Source organism: Asparagus officinalis, chromosome 9, assembly GCF_001876935.1.
Source record: "Asparagus officinalis chromosome 9, Aspof.V1, whole genome shotgun sequence".
In the NCBI taxonomy this organism is placed as follows: Eukaryota; Viridiplantae; Streptophyta; class Magnoliopsida; order Asparagales; family Asparagaceae; genus Asparagus; species Asparagus officinalis.
Window position 1 is genome coordinate 6,505,760 of NC_033802.1, and position 20,660 is coordinate 6,526,419.

The 20,660-nt window shown below is 32.4% G+C and overlaps 1 protein-coding gene across 2 annotated transcripts in view; it reads left to right on the forward strand.

The window, feature by feature from the left end:
- The window catches only part of LOC109824366 (protein phosphatase methylesterase 1), a 23,420-nt gene continuing 4,501 nt past the window's right edge, over positions 1,742 to 20,660 (forward strand). Inside the window, exons 1-11 of one of the 2 annotated variants that reach the window (XM_020390949.1) lie at positions 1,742 to 1,958; positions 2,046 to 2,130; positions 2,206 to 2,276; positions 3,457 to 3,524; positions 3,595 to 3,641; positions 3,844 to 3,923; positions 4,702 to 4,786; positions 4,875 to 4,955; positions 17,794 to 17,888; positions 18,048 to 18,098; positions 19,870 to 19,950. In XM_020390949.1, the coding sequence (XP_020246538.1) occupies positions 1,849 to 1,958; positions 2,046 to 2,130; positions 2,206 to 2,276; positions 3,457 to 3,524; positions 3,595 to 3,641; positions 3,844 to 3,923; positions 4,702 to 4,786; positions 4,875 to 4,955; positions 17,794 to 17,888; positions 18,048 to 18,098; positions 19,870 to 19,950 (854 nt within the window). In that variant the 5' untranslated portion in view covers positions 1,742 to 1,848. Of the gene's footprint in view, positions 1,959 to 2,045; positions 2,131 to 2,205; positions 2,277 to 3,456; positions 3,525 to 3,572; positions 3,642 to 3,843; positions 3,924 to 4,701; positions 4,787 to 4,874; positions 4,956 to 17,793; positions 17,889 to 18,047; positions 18,099 to 19,869; positions 19,951 to 20,660 lie in introns of both variants that reach the window. The other variant, XM_020390948.1, reaches the window with a different exon arrangement.

Sequence of the window (20,660 nt, forward strand, 5' to 3'; positions counted from 1 at the left end):
ACCCCCCCCCCCCCCCCTCAAATACAAAACCCAAGAGTATAAAACATGTTAATACCATAGTACCTTTTCTCTCTCTTTTTTTTTCATGATGTTACAGTGATGATTTGAAATGGGTATTTGGGAGAAAAAATTCTAGTTCCCTCTAATTTTTTTCAACGGCGTCGACATCGGCGGTGAAACTTTCCCGGCGTTCGTTCATGAGGCGAAGAAAACTCCGATTATGAAGACGGTGATGACGAGTTGTGTCGCCAACCCCCTTAAGTTGACATGTTTTTATAATTTTTTTAAAATCGATGACTTGAGATTAAAGTAGAATATGTAAATTTATATATTGTTGTTATTTCACTATAATAAGTTTATTGTTAAGCTTATGAGTTGGTGGTGAATGAAGGTTACGTGTTGTTTTTGAAGGTTACAGGTTGGTTATGAATGATACGCGTTGGTTGTGAAGGTTACATGTTGGTTGTGAATGTGTTACAGGTTGGTTGTGAAGGTTACGTGTTGGTTGTGTAGGTTACAGGTTGGTTGTGAATGATACGCATTGGTTGTGAAGGTGCTACGGGTTGGTTGTGAAGGTTATAGGTTGATTGTGAATGTGTTACAGGTTGATTGTGAATGTTACGAGTTGGTTGTAGAGGTTACGGGTTAGTTGTGAAGGTTACGGGTTAGTTGTGAAGGTTATGAGTTGATTGTTAAGGTTACGAGTTGATTGTCAAGGTTACATGTTGTTGTCAAGGTTACGCGTTGGTTGTGAATGTGTTACGGGTTGGTTGTGAAGGTTACGAGTTGGTTGTAGATATTACAAGTTGATTGTGAAGGTTATGCGTTGGTTGTGAATGTTACGGGTTGATTGTTAAGGCTACTTGTTGGTTGTGAAGGTTACATGCTGGTTGTAAAGGCTACCGGTTGGTTGTTAAGGCTACGGGTTAGTTGTGAAGATTACGGGTTGGTTGTGAATGTTACGGGTTGATTGTTAAGGTTATAGGTTGTGAATGTTACAGGTTGGTTGTGAACCTTGGTAAGGAGTTGATTGTGAATGTTAACTTCACAACTAACACTTATCCTTAACAACCAACTCATAACCTTAACAATCAACCCGTAACATTCACAACCAACGCGTATCCTTCACAACCAATCCGTAACCTTCACAACCAACGTTTATCATTCACAACCAACCCATAACCTTAACAACAAACCCATAACATTCACAACCAATGCGTATCCTTCACAACCAACCCGTAACATTCACAACCAACGCGTAACATTCACAACTAACGTGTATCGTTCACAACCAACCCATAACACCTTCACAACCAACGCGCATCCTTCACAACTAGCCCGTAACCTTCAAAACCAATACGTAACCTTCCTTCACCGCCAACTCATAAGCTTAACAATAAACTAATTATAGTGAAATAACAAGAATATATAAATTTATATTTAATCTCAAGTCATCGATTTTTTTTAAAGTACAACAATATGTAAACTTAAGGGGGTTGGCGATGCAACTTGTCATCACCGCCTTCATGATCGGAGTTTTCTTCGCCTCATGCACGAACGTCGGGAAAGTTTCACCGCGGAGCAATTTCCTCTTTTTCTTTTTCCCCTCTAAGCACTGTCCAAATGCAAATTTACATTTTGCTGTGAGTGCGACAGGCAAACCGAAAATATATCAAAACTCACAAATTCCTAAGAAGTCAGGGGGTTTTCTGCAACTCACAAAGACATAATCACCACTTCAACTTGCAAAGTCTTGTATTTTTCATCGCGACCGGCATCGATCATCGCGTCTCATCCCAAAAATCTCCGATTCGTCGATCGAAAAGCAACAATCCAAAAACCTCTTCAATGGACCCCAACGATCTCTCATCTCTACCAGAAGAAATCTCTGAAGAAGAAGAAGCGGCTCCTTCTTCCGCTTTTGATCAGTCCTCAATCCCTCCCCGCCCCGATCCTCAGTAAAATCTCGATCCTTCAATCTTTCCGGGGGGGGAAATGTTTTTTTTAAAAATATTTTTACTGTAATTAGTAGTTCATATTCGCAGGAATTTACGAGAAAAGTACTCGCCTTTGGATTGGGCTGGATATTTTGATAAGGAAGAAGATATCAAAATTCCCGAATCGAATAATGTGAGCATTTTTTTTTTGTTTTTTTAATTTAGTTACTTGATTTTAGGGTTAAACGTCATTTATATTGGATTTTAGGTGTTTCATGTTTACTTGGCTGGATCTGAAGGGCCTGTTGTTTTTTGTCTACACGGAGGTGGTTACTCAGGGTACGTGAATGTGGTCATGGAATAATCATTAGGTTTTGCAAGTTGAAAACTATAATTTTGGTGTTATACATGTAGTTTTGTGCATATACAGATGATGATTCCTTGTCACGGTCGTCGCTGAGGGCTTCATATGTTATTATACTGTAAAATGGTTTAATCATGTTGAATGGTGATTTTAATACACTCTTCTAAGATATCAAATATTTTGTTCATTATGATTTACAGGTAGGTGGGTGTTTGATATTTTGTTTCATTTTCTTGCCAATAATAATAATAGTATAACCATATTTGTATTCGACTATTCGTATTTGTATTAAACCAGAAACTCTAATCCTTAATATATTCAATTAATATCCATATCCAATTTGACTCCTGGTTCGTCTTCAAGTAAATATGGATACAGAGTTTAGCATTTGGATAATACCCATATTCATATTTGTATTCACGAGAAGAATTCTCTGTTTACACCCATAGTTATATGACTAACTATTTCTGGGTGGATGTTGCGTGATGAAGAAAAAATATGAAAAGAAAAAAAAGTGAAATTGAAACGAGAATGGTAAAATGGGTAGTGTCAATATGCTAAAATATCGAACAAGGAAGCACATTTTTAAGAAGTTCATGGTGGTAGATTCATTGAGTACATAGTAGGGAGAACCAATCAAGACGGTTGCTTCATACATTTGAAGAACAATAAGTGCACCAGTTAAGAGGAGAACTAGAGGTAGACTAAATTGATGTGAATCACAATATCTAAAAAGGATATGGTAGCTGTTAATATAACAAACTTAATGGCTCTTAGTTGAGGTGAATGGAGAAAAGTGATTCATATAGCTGACTTTTGGCATAAATGCTTTGACTTTGCCTTGTCGTGCGACAATAACTGGGTCATATGATCACATTATCAAAGTACTTTAAATAAAATAAAAAGCCATCTCTCAATTTTTTTCCATTTCTGTTCTTGATTGATTGTCGTTAATCATTTCACATAAAATAGCAGTCCAGTCAAAGATTTGATTTTTTGTTGGAAGGCAAATAAGCATTGCTTGTATAGTAAGTGGTATCTGCTATGGATCTGAGATATGTAAGATACTATGCTTATGCTTAATTGGAAATGAACAGAAGATTATGCTTACGTTACGATGTTTATTAACTCTAAAGATACTCATTATCTTGTCAGGCTTTCCTTTGCATTAACTACAAGAAAAATCAAAGAAAGGGCTCGGGTTGTAGCTATGGATCTGAGAGGTCATGGAAAGTCATCCACCGATAATGATGTGGACTTATCGGGCTCGGGTTGTAGCTATGGATCTGAGAGGTCATGGAAAGTCATCCACCGATAATGATGTGGACTTATCTATTGATGTATGAGCTTCCTTTCATCTAATGTCATGGAAAGTCATCCACCGATAATGATGTGGACTTATCTATTGATGTATGAGCTTCCTTTCATCTAATATTTCTTTAACTATTCATGTTTAATTTAAGCTATTTTCTGTATCACTTATTGTCAAAGCGAATAGTTTTTCTATTAAAGGAAAATATAACCAATTTTAGTAACTTGCAGACTCTATGCAATGATGTTTTGGCTGTTCTGAAGGCAATGTACGGAGACTCTCCACCTGCAATTATACTAGTTGGACACAGGTTTTTTTCCTCTGGGATTCCTACTTATTATATCCGTCATGTTAAGTAATTCACAGAACATCTGTGCCTTGTGAACATGTATTATAGCAAGTGATTTTTGTGGAAAGTACATATGCACTTCATACTTATAGTTCGAGTGTTGAATGCTGCTTAACTGTCTCAATATTTGAGATCTTACATGTTCAGACCTGTTAATACTTGAAGTTGCCCTTTCTTGCATTGCTATCCTTCATGGAGAGAAAAGTTAGAAAAAGTTGAAAGTAGACTTTATGGTTTGTTAATAAGGTTGTAAGGAAATCAACTGGGATAAGATGATGATAACAAATGTAAGGATAATCTTCTATTGCTGGTCCCCAAAACTTCGATAATGATGCAAAAGCCTCATTGACCAAGGGAAGCTGATAAGTCTTCAAATACTGTCTCTATCCATTGTTTGCTTGTCAATAAAGTCCACTTCATGTCCCTCTTTTTAAAGCTAGTCCGTATTTTAAATCTCATGAACTTTGATCACTGAACGCAGCTTTCATAAGATCCAAAACCTAATGAATTCAGTTGTCAGTTAGACAGCACCTTAAAATTAGCTAATTTTTAGCCCTCTACTAAGGAGACATAGGGTAATATCCACAGAACAGAAAATTTAATCACCCTGCACTGTATAGTAAATGCATTTTTTACCAGATTGAACATTTCATTATACAAGTTCGGAAATACTTGAGTATATATGAGCTCAGCTAATAATACAATCTATCTTTTTTCCCCTTTGTCATGCATTCTGCAGTATGGGTGGTTCTGTGGCTGTGCATGTAGCTGCAAGGAAAGTCGTGCGCAGCGTGGCTGGCCTTGTTGTTGTTGATGTTGTTGAGGTCTGCTTCACAACTTGAAAGTTGATACAATACTGATATTTAATCCTTGCTGACTGCTATTTCTTTGGGTTGATGATCACACAAACAGGGAACAGCCTTGGCATCATTAATCCATATGCAGAAAATTCTATCAAACAGAATGCAACATTTCCCCACTATCGAAAAAGCAGTATGTATGATTCTATTTATCCAATTTGTATAAATTTTCTCTTTACTCTGTTATTTGATTTATTTGGCTTAAGGTATTTTATGAAACGTCTACCTAGTCCTCTTTTCAAGACTTGGTGATGTTGAAAGTAATAAAGTTGGCCGTATTAAGTTAATACTTCAAATGCTGTGGGGTGCAACAGCACATTAGATATAGTTAAATTCTAGTGGCTTCACATGTTCTTTCTAAAGAACAATATTTTCTGAAACTCATCAATAGTTTAATGATGTAACTTTCTTACTTGGACCCATGATTTAGGTTGCCACGCAGAGAGCTTAGGTAAAGCAATAATTTGAACATTGTAACCACAGAGCTTATATTTTTAGATGCTAACTGCACTAATCTCTAGTGTTCATAGTTTTGGTACTGTAATGTGGGTCATCTGGTGGCAGACCCTTACCCCTGACCTCTACATGCACAAGTATAATGTCAGTGCATATAGTGTAGATTTCATGTTATGCAAAGCTTCAAATTTGTTACCTAAGCAATCTTATTATATGTGGCAGCGTGGTTACTGAAAATTTTTAAATACCAGCTCTAGGCATGTGTATGGCATGTCTTAAGTTTTAATGATCCAATCAGTTGTGAAGATAACTGAAATTGTTGAAGACTCAATCTCCTTATAATTGACACATCCATTGACCAAATAAAGCAAGTGGTAACTCACTGGATTTCATATTACAGCAAATGATCTGCTTAGATAGGGGAAGGGATTTTTGCTATATAGGAAAGAGAAGAAATGGGTATGCACATCATGTGATTAGCAAACAAGCAAGTATTATATGGAAATAGTTAGATCTTAATGAAGGGAGGATTGCAATTGTGAGAAGTATGCTCTAGTCTTGTGCTTAATATGAAATGCCAATTGGAGTACTAAGGTTGAGTAAATATTGAGAGCATGAGTGGGTTGTGAGCAGCCAATTTTTTCTGTTTTATGGCATTTTTGGCAGTTCATTCTACTTTTAATTTGGTTAATTTTTATTTTGTTTTTATTTAACATCATATTATATTATAACAAATTAAAAAAGAGAAACGACAAAACCCACCAGTGATCTTGTATACGAATGTGTAATTGGTAGAGAATTTATGTTTATATCTAGCTATAGGAAAGTTGCAATGTGTGAATTCAACTTCTGATCTGTTTGCACTTGTACTTACTTAATTTGATATCTAACTCAAAGGGAAGTTGCAGCTTATGAATTCAATATTTAATGTACACATTCTTCCAATTTGGTTGAAACTAAAAAAAATTGCAAAAATCATAGGTAGCCCATGAAAATCATAAATTTTTATGTATGTATACTTATTTTCCATTTGGTGAAACCAACACAAATTGCAAACATCGTGGGTATAGTCTATGAAGAGCATGAATTATGAACTATGCATAATTAATTGTCATTTGGTCGAAATGAACTAAATTTGACAAAACTTGAGGGTTACAGCCTAATAAAATCATTAATTCTTATGTTTATATATTTAATTTCCAATTAGTCGAAATGAATAAAAATTGCAAAAATTCTGGCTTATAGCTCATGAATCGTGAATTTTAAACTATGTATACTTAATTTTCACTTGGCCGAAATAAATGAAAATTGACAAAAAAAATGGGTTATATACCCTATGAAAATCATGAAAATTCTAAACTATGTGTACTTGCCATATGGTCGAAATGAACAAAATTTGCTAGAAGTCGTGAGTTATAACACATGAAAATCACTAATTTTGATGTTCATATACTTAATTTCCAATTGGTCCAAATGAATAAAAACTGTAAAATTGTGGATTATATAGCCCATAAAAGCCATGAATTTTGAACTATGCATAGTTAGTCGCCATTTGGTCAAACCGAACAAAATTAGATAAATATTGTCGGTTATAGTCCATGAAAATCACAAATTTTGATGTACACATTTATTTTTGTTCTATCAAAATAAACAAAAATTGCAAAAAATGGGGATTATAGACTATTTAAGCCCATGAAGTCATGAATTTTGAACTATGTGTATTTAATTGTCATTTGGTTGAAATGAACGAAAATTGACAAAAATTGTAGGTTATAACTCATTAAAATTGCGAAGTTTTATATGCACATACTTAATTTCCATTCAGTCAAAACAAACAAGAATTGTAAAAATTATGGATTATAGCCCAGAAAATCATGAATTTTGACTTATGCATACTTAATTACCATTTGGTTGAAATGAAGAAATTTGAAAAAAATAGTGTCTTATAGCCCATTAAAATTGCAAACTTTGGTGTACACATTTTTGTCCATTTGGTCGAAACGAACAAAGAACTACAAAAATCACAGGTTATAGCCTTATAGGCCATGTGAATCATGAATTTTGAACTACATGTACATGGTTGTCATTTGGTCGAAGTGAAGGAAAATTGACTAAAATTGTAGGTATATAACACACGGAAATCGTAAATTTTATGTACACGGACTTAATTTTCATTTGGTGGAAATAAGCATGAATTGCAAATAATTGTGTTAGTCCATGATATTCGTGAACTCTGAACCATGCGTACTTAATTGCCATTTGGTCAAAATGTACGAAATTTGGAAAAAGTCATAGGTTATATAGCCCATAAAAATCATATATTTTTGAACTAGGCATACTTAGTTTGTAGGTATATGACGCATGAAAATCGTAAATTTTATGTGCTAATACTTAATTTTCATTTGATGGTAAAAGAATTGTAAAAAATCATGATATAGCCTATGATAACCATGAATTTTGAACCATATGTACTTAATTGGCATTTGGTCGAAATGAACAAATTTTAGCAAAAATCGTAGGCTATATAACCCATGAAAATCATATATTTTGAACTATGCATACTTAAGTACCATTTAATCAAAATAAACAAAATTTGATAAAAAATCATGGGTTATAGTCGATAAAAATTATGAACTTAGAACTACGAATACTTAATTTTCATTTGGTCAAATTATGGGTTATAGCTCATGAAAATCTCAAATTTTGATGTAACGCATACTTATTTTCTATTTGCTCGAAACAAACGAAAATTGCAAAATTCATCGGTATAGCCCATGAAAACCATGAATTTTGAATGATGCGTATTTAATTGCCAATTGGTTGAAATGAATAGAAATTGACTAAATTTTGAGTTATAATCCTTGAAAATCGTAAATTTTTATGTACTTGCAGCTACTTTCCATTTTGTGGAAATGAGCACAAGTTGTAAAAATTGTGGGTAGTAGCCCATAAATTTCATGAATTCTGAATTGTGCATACTGAATTGCCATTTCGTTGAAATGAATGAAATTGGACAAAATTCGTGTGTTATAGCCCATGAAATCCACAAATCTTTTTGTACGCATAGTGTCCATTTGGTCGAAAGGAAGAAAAATTACAAAAATCGTGGAATGTAGCCTGTGAAAATCATGAATTGTGAACTATATTTATTTAATTGTCATTTTGTCGATGAATGAAAATTGATTAAAATAGTGAGTTATAACCAATAAAAAATTGTAAATTTGTATACACTCGTACTTAATTTCCATTTGAGAGAAAGAAGAGCAAATTGCAAAAAATATCAAGGTTATAGCCATTAAAAATCATGAGTTTGAACTATGCACCATTTGGTTGAATTGAACGAAATTTGAGAAAAACCATCATTCATAGTCTATAAAAATCATGAATTTTGAACTATGCATATACTTAATTGTCATTTAGTCGAAATGAATGAAATTTGACAAAAATCACCCATGAACTATACTTATTTAATTATCATTTGATTGAGATGAAAAAAATTGATAAAAAATTGTAAGTTATAGCCCATGAAAATCAAAATTTTTGATGTACACGTACTTATTTTACCTTCGAATCTGTTTGGTTGGTTTCTCACAATTGTGGGAAATCCCTTTCCATGTTAAAAACCTCTTTTTAGTGTTTTCTATAGATTTCTTAGATATGAGCTTTTATTATTTGTGACACATATAAAACAAGGGTTGAAATCAATTTCCACACTTCCCTGTTGTTTAGATGAATTTTTAAATATGGGAAATCAAGTGGTTATGCATTATAGTTCATGAGTTTCTTCTGTTTGGTTGGTTGTGAAACAACATTGAAAAAATTGATTGTAACGATTATGGTGAGATAACCTTGCACTAAAGACTATTTTTTGTAGCCGTTGTGGGTGGTAACCATACCTATATGACATGAAAAAAATCCCACCTCCAACGGCCAAATACAGTCGATGGTCATATATTGTTATAAATATATTGCTCATACAAGATACTAGTCAAATATTGTAGTATCTAGAATATCACACTTTTTCAGGAAACATTGCATCACTCAAACAATGATAAAAGATGATGCGATGGAAGATTATGAAGTGAAATGCTTTTGCAACACCAATATTCCATTGAAGCTTTGCCTAAGAGGGAAGAATCAAGGAAAATATTATGGGGTTGCCCTTATTATCCAAATAGACGATGCAAATTTTTTGCATGGGCTCGATAAGAACTTGAATTCAACAAACATTCAACTCACAATGATGAAATCATTGTTGGAGATTTGAATAAATCTGCCATGAGGCAGATGAGGAAACAATTGAAAGAAGCAAAGTAAGAAGTATTAATACGGAAAATTGGAGCACTAGTTCTTGTGATTTTTTTCATGTTTCTCTTCGTTGTAACATTTGTAGTTTCCGCAATGAAAATGTAATGAAATGATTCCATAAGTATCGCACGAGACAATTTTAAATTTATTGGTTTTTGGCTCAAAACTTAGGCAATTTGCAAGTTATACAGCCGCCCCAATACATTGTAGATACAATGTTGTCTACTGTCTAATTTGAATGCCCACATCATTGTCTTTGAATAAATAACTTATCAATTTACTAGTATAATAAACTGAGCAACAATATGAACTGAAAACTAAGCAACAATAAGAAATCATTAGAGCAAATCTTTCACCTGAAATAAGAACTTAAAATTGATGCAAAAATCTAAAGCGAATTTGCAAACCCAGAACACAATAATAACTCAAAAATTGATGCCAAAATATAAAGCCAAGATCTGAACCCAGCTCAAAACTAATGCTGACATTAACAAACTCATCATGACATATCAAAGCTCCAAATTAAATAGTATAAGCATTGTAGAGAGCCATACACATGCGTGAGTGTCCATGTGTCAGTTGATATGTAATATAAATTAATAATGATATCATAGATAGCCATGTCAATACATGAATGTCCATTTAGGTTGCTAATACCCATATTTGTCAATCCATTGCAATGTGGATATCATTGCCAACACGGTAGTCCCCATGAAGGTTGTTAATCCACATAATATTTTTCAACTGCATCATAGCTAAATGTCTCAAAAATCTGAAATAGAAGAACATGAAAACTAATAAAACGTGATCTCATGATATAATTCTTAGATTTATAGCCCAAAATGTTCAATGTCATAACAAGCTACTCTTCTACTGTTACATGCCTTGAGTCATTTAGTAGCTCTTTTTTTCCTCATGATCTTTGTAATTTTTATAAACGCACCACTCCGCATTCAAATGTAGTTTTGATAACTATCACTAGATCCATTATATATGTGGTTCATGTGTTCAATTCTGCTTTTGTCTTGCTTTATTTTTTCCTCAATTGGATCATTACGTATCGATCTACATCTAGTTTGCATTCTCCTCATGGATGTAAGCACTTCTTCATTAATGAATTCCTCATCACCATCTATCTACAATATGCACATAAAATTAAAAAACGTTTTTGATTTAATTAACACCACTAGTTAAATAACTTATTAATTTTTACTCAAGGTAATAGTTTCTTCAATCTTATTAAATGTAAATATCAGACACAATTTAATAATTACATTTCATTAAATTCATATTTTAAAATATGTTATATATAAATAATTAAAAATATTATATACAAGTAGTTAGTACTTCGAAAGTCCGAAATGCTATCAAGAAGGATAGCTCACTTAGTGGATTGCCAAACAAATATATAAACATATATAACTATATACTTTCACAATTACTATATTAAATATACTCATAAACAAAATTAACTAGTTTCTCTTTGATCATTACCTAGTTCGTCATTAGTAATCATCAACTATATTAATACATGCAAATGACCAATATAATCAACTTATTAAAGAATTTGCACAACACTAAGCTCAAATATAGTTAATATATTCATTACCTATAGCCATTCTTGATTAAAATTATCTTGAAATAACATACAACAAGATAACGAACTGAGTAGAATGGTCTTGATATAGCATGCAACTAACATAACCAAATGATTAATCATCACTAGCATGCAAGCATATCTAATAATTAACAAAATAAAAATGATGTAAAAATTACAAAGGAAAAATATCATCAATATCATGCAACAACATATATAAAAGGATTTAACTTCGAAAAATCAACAAATATATCAATGCAGCCTAAGAAAATACCTTAAAATTGTAGAGTTGTGCGAAAAGGCAGAGACAGATTGGAGACGGATCAAACCACTTGAAGATGGATTTAGAGGAGATTGTGTAATCCTCGTAACCAATCAGTAGATTAATCTTCAAAACAGCCAAAATTTAGAGCAATCAGAAAGGAGAACGAGATTTGCCAAGGAAGGAAGTGCCTTTTTGGGACAGGAATCGAAGTTCACAAAATTCCCCTATTTTGACTTGAAAACCAGTCAAGATCCTAAAAAAATTCATGTAATTGATCATCAACACAAATTAGTACAAAGCCCTTTCAATATTATGGCGGAAACAAGCTCTAGGGTTCTATAATGTGAGAGAAATGAAGGTGCGAAGTAGAGGGAAGAGGAGAAAAGATAGGTGATAACCCTGAACACTCCCACTTTTTCTCAAAAGAACTTCCAAAGAGAAAACGTGTGAACTCAGGAACGCTTTTATTATTAAATAGTGGGTTTCCAGCCTATTTCCACTCGTTTTGGTCAAAAATTGGGGGTTTCACACTTTGTTGATGTGGAGGGGTTTTCTACTCCTCATTTTCCTTATACCATTTGCCAACCAAACCCATAGAATGGAAACTCTAGATCAGTTATTCCTTGCTAAAAAACCATTTAAGAGCATAGAAATCAATATCTAGGGAGTTTTTAGCGAACCAAACAAACTCTTTGGTTGAAACGAACAAAAATGGCAATGAGTTATAGCCCATGAATAACATGAATTTTGTACTATGCGTACTTAATTGCATTTGATTGAGATGAGCGGAATTTGAAAATAATTGTGGAATATAGCCATTGAAAATTGCAGAATTAGTATACATATTTGCCATTTAGTCGAAACAAATAGACATCGCATAATTCATGAGTTGTAGCCCATGAAAATTATGAGTTTTGAACTATGCATATTGCCATTTAGTCGAAATGATGAAAATTGACTAAAATTGTGGCTTTCAGCTCATGAAAATTGTAAATTTTTATGTAATTGTACATACTTTCTATTTAGTGGAAACAAGTACTAACAACAAAAATTATGAGTTATAGCCCATGAAAATCATGAATTTTGAACTATGTGTACTTGATTGCCATTTTGTTGAATTGAATAAAATTTGACAAATTTGTGGAATATAGCTCATGAAAATCGTAAATTTTTATATACTCATATTCAATTTTCATTTGGTGGGAAAAAGCACAAATATTAAAAATAATTGGTTATATAAAGCTTATGGAAATCATGAATTTAGACCTATGCGTACTTGATTGCTCTTTGGTCGAAATGGATGAAATTTAACAAAAATCGTTGGTCAAAGCCCATTAAAATTATAAATTTTGATGTACACTTAATTTTTATTTGGTCAAAAGGAACAAAAATTGTATAAATTGTGGGTTATAGTCCATGAAGATAACAAATTTTGAATTGTGTACTCAATATCCATTTACTCCAAATGAACAAACTTTGACAAAAATTGTGGGTCATAACCTATAAAATTTGCAAATGTTAATGCACACACTTAATTTTCATTTGGTCGAAATGAAAAAAAACTGTAAAATTCGTTGGTTAGCTCACAAAAATCATGAATATTCAATTATGCATACTTCATTGCTATTTTGTTGAAATGAACAAAATTTGTCAAAAATCATGGATTATAGCCTGTGAAAATAGTAAATTTTGATGACATATGCAGATATACTTAATTTTCGTTAGGTCGAAATGAACAAAAATTGCAAAAATCACGGTTTATTGCACATGAAAATCATGAATTTCAAAATATGTATACTTAATTGAAATGAACAAAATCTGAAGAAAAACGTGGGTTATAGCCACTGAATATTGCAAATTTTGATGTACATATACTTATTTTTCATTCGGTCGAAACGAATAAAAATTGTAAAGTTCATGAGTTATATCCCATGACAATCATGAATTTTGAATTATGCATATGTAATTGATATTTAGTCAAAATGAATGAAAATTGACTAAAATTATTGTTTATAAGCCATGAAAATCGTAAAATTTTATGTAATTGTTCTTACTTTCCACATAATATAGACGAGCACAAATTGAAATTGAAAAAAGTTATGGGTTATATCCTATGAAAATCATGAATTTTAACTAGGCGTACATAATTACCATTTGATCAAAATGAACAAAATTTAATAAAAATCACGGATTATATAGCCTACGAAAATCATGAATTTATAACTTTGCATACTTAATTGTCATTTGGTTGAAATGAATAAAATTTGACGAAAATCATGGGTTATAGCATATGAAAATCATTAATTTTGACATACGCATACTTAATTTCCATTCGGTCGAAAGGACTGAAAATTGCAAAAAATTATGGATAGCCCATGAAAATCATGAATTTTGAACCATGCGTACTTAATATTCATTTTGTCCAAATAAACAAAAATTCACAAAAATCTTGGATTATTGCACATGAAAATTACACATAGTTCACTTCCATTTGGTTGAAAAGAATAAAAATTACAAAAATTATAAGTTATTGCTCATGAAAAATCATAAATTTTAAATTGTATGCACTTTATTGTCATTTCATCAAAGTGAACGGAAGTTGACTAAACTTGTGGGTTATAGCCCATGAAAATTGTATTTTTATGTACTCGTACTAAATTTCCATTTGGTGCAAACAACCACAAATAGCGGATAGTATCACGTAGCAGCGAAGCATTGTTAAGGCTATTTGGGGCTATAGCGGCAAAAAAAGTCAAAAGTATAACGTCAAGTGGTCTAGTTTAAATATGTATAAATATTTTAAAAAATAAGAAAAATCTAAAATTTGTATAAATATATATTTAATGATTTATAAAGATCCTAAGCTTGAAATTGACGTGGAAAAATCACATATATAAACAACGTATTGTACAGAATGAAAAAATGTACCCGTTTATCAAAAAGATTGTTATTTGCCTCATTCTTTCATCTTTTTAGTTCCTCTAATAGAAATATTCTCAATGATAGAAAAGCATTGATTAGTAGCAACATAATTAAGTATTAACTATTGGAGACTTAACATAAAAATGAAATTTGCAAGCATAGATAAATAAGCAAAGCAAGATAATGTATATTTAGTTGCACCGACGACAATAAGGTGTAAAAAGTAACTCCGTTTATCCGGTAAGACTTATCCGATCATCGGAGGCGAGATTTAAGCGTCAAATTAAGGGTTTTGTTTGCATACATACTCATCAAACTACCTATAATTACAAAATTATTGCTAAATCTTGATTGTCTGCAAAAAATATATATCTCTCTCAAATTCTCTCAACTCTTCCCTTTCTTCCTCCACCTCATCTCCTCCCTCTTATCCTCCATCTCCCTCACCGTCACTCTTCTCCCTTCCCCCGCTATCCTCTTTACCTTCCTCATCCACTCCCCTCTGTAAATATTCCGAATTTGAGTGGCGTTTTAAGAAGAAAAGTGACAATGGGATGAGTGATTGTGGAAAGGGTGATGGTGTATGAGGGAGAGAGTGAGGAGGAGAGGGAGCGGATGTGAGAGGTAAAGAGGGGAGCGAAGGGAGGGGAGGGGGAGTGATGGTGGAAGAGGGAGGAGTCGGAGTGGGAGGAGGTGGAGGAGATGAGGTGGGATAGGAGGATAGGGGAGAGAGAGGTGAAAGGGATTGAGGAAAGGTGCTAGGTTTTTTTTGGCAAACAATAAAGATTTCTAGGTAAATTTGTAGATATGAGACTTTATGGGGGTATATATGATAAAAAAAATCTTATGTTGCCACTGTCAGCGACTGGACAGGTTTTATTGGCATAAACGGATTCACTTTTTATGTGTTATTGTCGACGATGCAACTAAATAATAAATATACGTTATTTGTAAAGAGCGACAACTTAATATACTAATCCTGGTAATTTACCTGTAATTTATCATTCAAGGACTTCATTCTCATTTTTTAATATGAACAATTGAATTTGAAAATTGAAAGTTAGTGAGTGATTACCCCTTGCAAAAAAAAAAAGTTATAGCCTATGAACATTGCGAATTTTAACTGTGTAATTAAATGTGTCTTGGTTAAAATGATTGAAACTTGATAAAAATTCTGGATTATATAGCCCAAGAATATCATGAATTTCGAACTACATGTACTTAATTGCTATTTGGTAAAGATGAACGAAATTTGACATTAGTTATGGTTCATATTCCATGAAAATCATAAATTTTTATATACTCATACTTAATTTTTATTTGGTGGAAACTAGCAAAAATTGCAAATCTTGTGGGTCATAGCCCATGAAAGTCATGAATTTAGAGGTATGCGTGTTGAATTGCTATTCGGTTACAATGAATGAAATTTGACTAAAATTGTGGGTAATTGCTCATTTTCATAGCAAATTTTGATGTTGACATACTTCATTTCCATTCAATTGAAATGAATGAAAAATCCAAAAATTGTGAGTTATAGACCAAATCATGAATTCTAAACTATGCGTACTTAATTGTCATTTTAGTCGATATGAATGAAATTTATCAAAAACCATGGGTAGCCATCAAAATCATGAATTTCAAACTACACATGTACTTGGTTATCACTAGGTCACAATGAGTGAATGTTAACTAAAATCGTGGGTTATAGCCATGAAGATTGTAAATTTTTATGTTATCGTGCTTAATTTCCATTTGATGGAAACAAGCACAAATTACAAAAATAATGGGTTAGCACATAAAAATCATGAATTTTGAACTATGTATATTTAATTTCTTATTTAGTCTAAATGAACGAAATTTGACAAAAATGTGGGTACGGACCATGAAAATCACAAATTTTGATGTACACATCCTAAATTTTCATTTGGTTGAAATACATAAAAATTACAAAAATCATGAGTAGCCCATGGAAAATCATGAAATTTGAAATTTGTGTACATAATTGTCTTTTGATCAAAATAAATGAAATTTGATAAAAAGCGAGGGTTATAGCCTATGAAAATCACCATGATGTACACATACTTAATTTCCATTCAATTGAAACAAACAAAGATTGCGAAAATTATAGGCTATGGCCATAATCATGAATTTTGAACTATGTGTACTTAACATCCCTTTGGTCGAAATGAATGAAATTTGACAAAAATTATGGGTTAGCTCATGAAAATTATAAATTTTGGTGTAGACATACTTAATTTCCATTTGGTTGAAACAAGCAAAAAATGTAGGTTATAGCCGATGAAAATCATAAATTGTGAACCACATGCACTTAATTGTCATTTGGTTGAAGTGAATGGAAATTGATTAAAATCATGGATTAGCTCATGAAAATAGTAATTTTTTGTGTACTATTTAATTTCCATTTGGTGTCAACAAGCACAAATTACAAAAATCATGGGTTATAACCTAGATTTTTTTTTTTGAATTATGCATACTTAATTACCATTTGGTCGAAGCGAATGAAATTTGACAAAAATTATGGTTATGGCCTATGAAAATCATGAATTCTGAACTATGCTTATTTAATTACCCTTTGGACGAAATGAATAAAATTTGACAAAAATTGTGGGTTATAGCTAATGAGAATCAATAGTTTTCATGTACACATTTAATTTTTCATTCGATCGAAAATAACAAAAATTGCAAAAAATGTGGGTTATAGCTGATGAAAATCATGAATTTTGAATTATGTGAATCATGAATTTTGAACTATGTGTATTTATTGCTATTTAGTCGATTTGAATGAAGTTCGGTAAAAATTGTGAATCATAATAGCCCATGAAAATCCCAAATTTTGATGAACATATAGTTAATGCCATTTGGTCGAAACTATATGTACTTAGTTGTAAATCATGAATGGAAATTGACTAAAATCATGGGTTATAGTCCATGAAAATTGTATATTTTTATGTACTCATACTTAATTTCCATTTGATGGAAACAAGCACAAAGTGCAAAAATTGTGCGTATAGGTCATGAAAATCGTAAACTTGTCTTTACATATAATTAATACCCTTTCAGTCCAAATGAACAAAAATTGTGAAAATTGTGGCTTCCCTTGAAAATCATGAGTTTTGAACTATGCATACTTAATTTCTATTTGTTTGAAATGAAATAAATTTGACAAAAATCTTGGGTTATATAGCCCATGAAAATCATTACTTTTGAATTATGCGTACTTTTGACATTTGGTCGAAATGAACGAAATTTGACAAAAATCGTGGGTTATTATAAGCCCATGAAAATCATGAATTTTAAACTATGCATATTTAATTGTCATTTGGTCCTTTTTTTTCTAATCTTCCTTCACCTGTAAATACTTGTGCATATTGTTGTTCCACTGAAATATTAAAACTCTGGCAGATTGAGCGGAGCGTCAGAGGAGGCTCCCTAAGAAACATTGAATCGGCCCGTCTATCTATTCCATCAACACTAAAGTTTGATGATTCAAAGAAATGGTGAGCTAATGTCCATAAACCAAAGATCTAACTTTCTGATTTTCTTATGCATCACAGTTCTGTTCCAATTTGCATTGTAATTTTTCTGGTAATGTCAGTTAATGCAAGAAAAATATTATATTCCGAGTTAGTTTCTCTGATTCTGAAAATCTTGGACAGTTATACATACCGAACTCCACTTGAAGAAACAGAGAGTTACTGGAGAGGCTGGTAAGTTCCAAGTTTTCGCTACTCATGATGTAATTTGGTTTTATTTTTTTATTTTGGCTTGGAGGCAATTTGGTGTTTTTTCGTTGTTTGTATCCCAAAAACACTGTCTAACTGAATTTAAATGTACCACCAATTTTAAGTTCTTTTTTTTTAAACATTTTTGCTGCATCTTCAAGTTTATTGTGGCAGATAGTTGGAAAGAAATTCATGCATAAAGGTTAAACTTCCATTAGTTCAAAGCTAATGGTCATGAAAGATTCTAAAAAAAAATATCAGTGGGAATAATTTGATTAACCAAGTTGAGGAGTTCTTGTGATAAACCAGAAACCAGAGGGTTCTAGGATAATTTAATTTCGTTAGGGTGGAATAGCTGGCAGTCTTGCACATCAGAGTGCAATAATATTGATTGAGACATCAAACAAGACACCATGAGTACTTGTTTAATAAAGGAGCTGGCCTTGATAAGGTAGCTGACTTAGAAAGTCTTTGATACTAATATTGAATATCCACATACGCGATTTAGATCTAGACTTTTTTAGTGTGGCAGATCAAAACCGTGGAAATGTTTCTTCCTTGAGTTTATATTTGTGCATGCATGATTGAGTTTTGTCTTTCAAGGGTAATTATATTCCAACATGGAATTGATTGCCTTCATTGTCCACTAATAGGTCCAGTAATGGACCTAAATACATGTAAACAATGTGAGTAGGCTTTGGCTATGTTTAGGCAACGTGTGACATTGCAAACATATCAATATACCTTTGGACATGGGCAAATCATGCCTCGTGTAGAACAAAGAATTAAAAAGTTTATAAGCATTATTATCATTGACTTGGTCTAAAGCTGATGCTCATTTATTCATGTAATATAGGTCTTTCGACTCAATTGTCACTGAACAACGATTTACTGAATAACACTATATAAATATATAAAATAAATATAGGGTAACCTATATCAATCCTTCCCTCCATTTAGCCCTGCTAAGTGCCACCTAGTTTGTGTATTAGTAAGTGTTATATCTCCTTCAGTAGCTCAAAGCATGTTCCTTTCACTCCAATCGTAGTCGTCGTTCTGTAACTACTACATAACTCTAGTGTATGCATCTAATGTACTCGTCACTCTTTTTGGCAATTAGTTTGACCATCTTGAGCAATTTCTTTCTATCTTATCCTCAAATAGGGCTACACTTTAACTTGTCTTGTATACACTCATTTGTTATTCTATCTTTACAGTTCTGCCTCTCGTCCCTCTTATAATTTGTCTGTAAAAATCTCTTGGGTATGTTGTTTTTAAATTCCCAAACATCTGGATCTATAAAACATGGCTGGTTGTGTATCTAGCGTATGAAAAATAAGTTCCTTCAACTTTGTGTCAGTTCTATATCATATCATATGGCCTAACCTCATGCACTTTAATGAAGTTTTATGCTGATTGTTAGATCCTAATGCAGCAGTCCCTTGGTCAAATTCCTGAACTTTGATCTTGCTTAAAAATATAGGATATTTAGCATAGAAATATAAACTATAGATTGAAGAGGAGAGAAAAGAAATGCTCGCTGAACTTGATGCTTTTATGCCTAAGCAGTTTATAAAATTTGATAAAAATATTCTCATTTCTGAATTTTGAACATGAAGATTATAGTGTTTTTTTAGCTTGAAGTTCTAAATCCAAAAATTAAATTAAATTTTCTAGTTAAAAAGCCGTTGTTTTCATGATTTTTAGTTCAATATTCAAGGCATATTTTAACTTACAGCTTCATTGCATTTGTCAGGTATGAAGGCCTTTCTGAGAAGTTCTTATCATGCCCAGTGCCAAAGCTCTTATTGTTAGCAGGAACGGATAGATTAGACAGGTTTCAATCCCTAACAGAACATTTCATATTTCCCCCTCTGTTTAAATAGCAATTTGCATTGACTAGCAATTTCTCATTTGTACTGTTTTACTTCTCATTATTGCCCTTTCACTAATTGACCTTGCTACTGAATCAGTGTTTTGGATTGTTGAAAACCTGCAGTTAGTTTTAATACATAACCATGAGAAAATTTCCACTTGGAACTATCGATCATTTGTCTGTGGGTAATACTGCATACTTGGCCTAAGGCATATATGAACTGCTAAGCTACAGATGTGCTACAGAATCAACAAAGAATATTCACTCTTAAGCATGTGAAGTGAGGCCAACATCATAGATGAGTGCATAATTCTTTTTCACGAATACTTTTCTGATAGTAAATCTTATTATAACTACTAATTGTTCGAGTCAAATAAAACATGCAGCTTACAAGAGATGTTGAAATCAAATAAAAATGTTCTTTGTCTGCAAAGTACCTCATGATATCAGCAAAGCATGTAATTATCAGAAATTCTTCTTCCTTTGCCTGCCCCATAGTATGCCTCTTAAACTGAGATAACAGCATAGTTCAAAACTTTTCACCTTTGTTCAACAATATCATATGAAGGTTCAGGACATTGAAAATTGTGAATGAAACATTTTGAACGAATCGGAGCAATTCAAAAAAATAAACATCTGAGATAGTCATATTCATGCATTCACTATCTTTT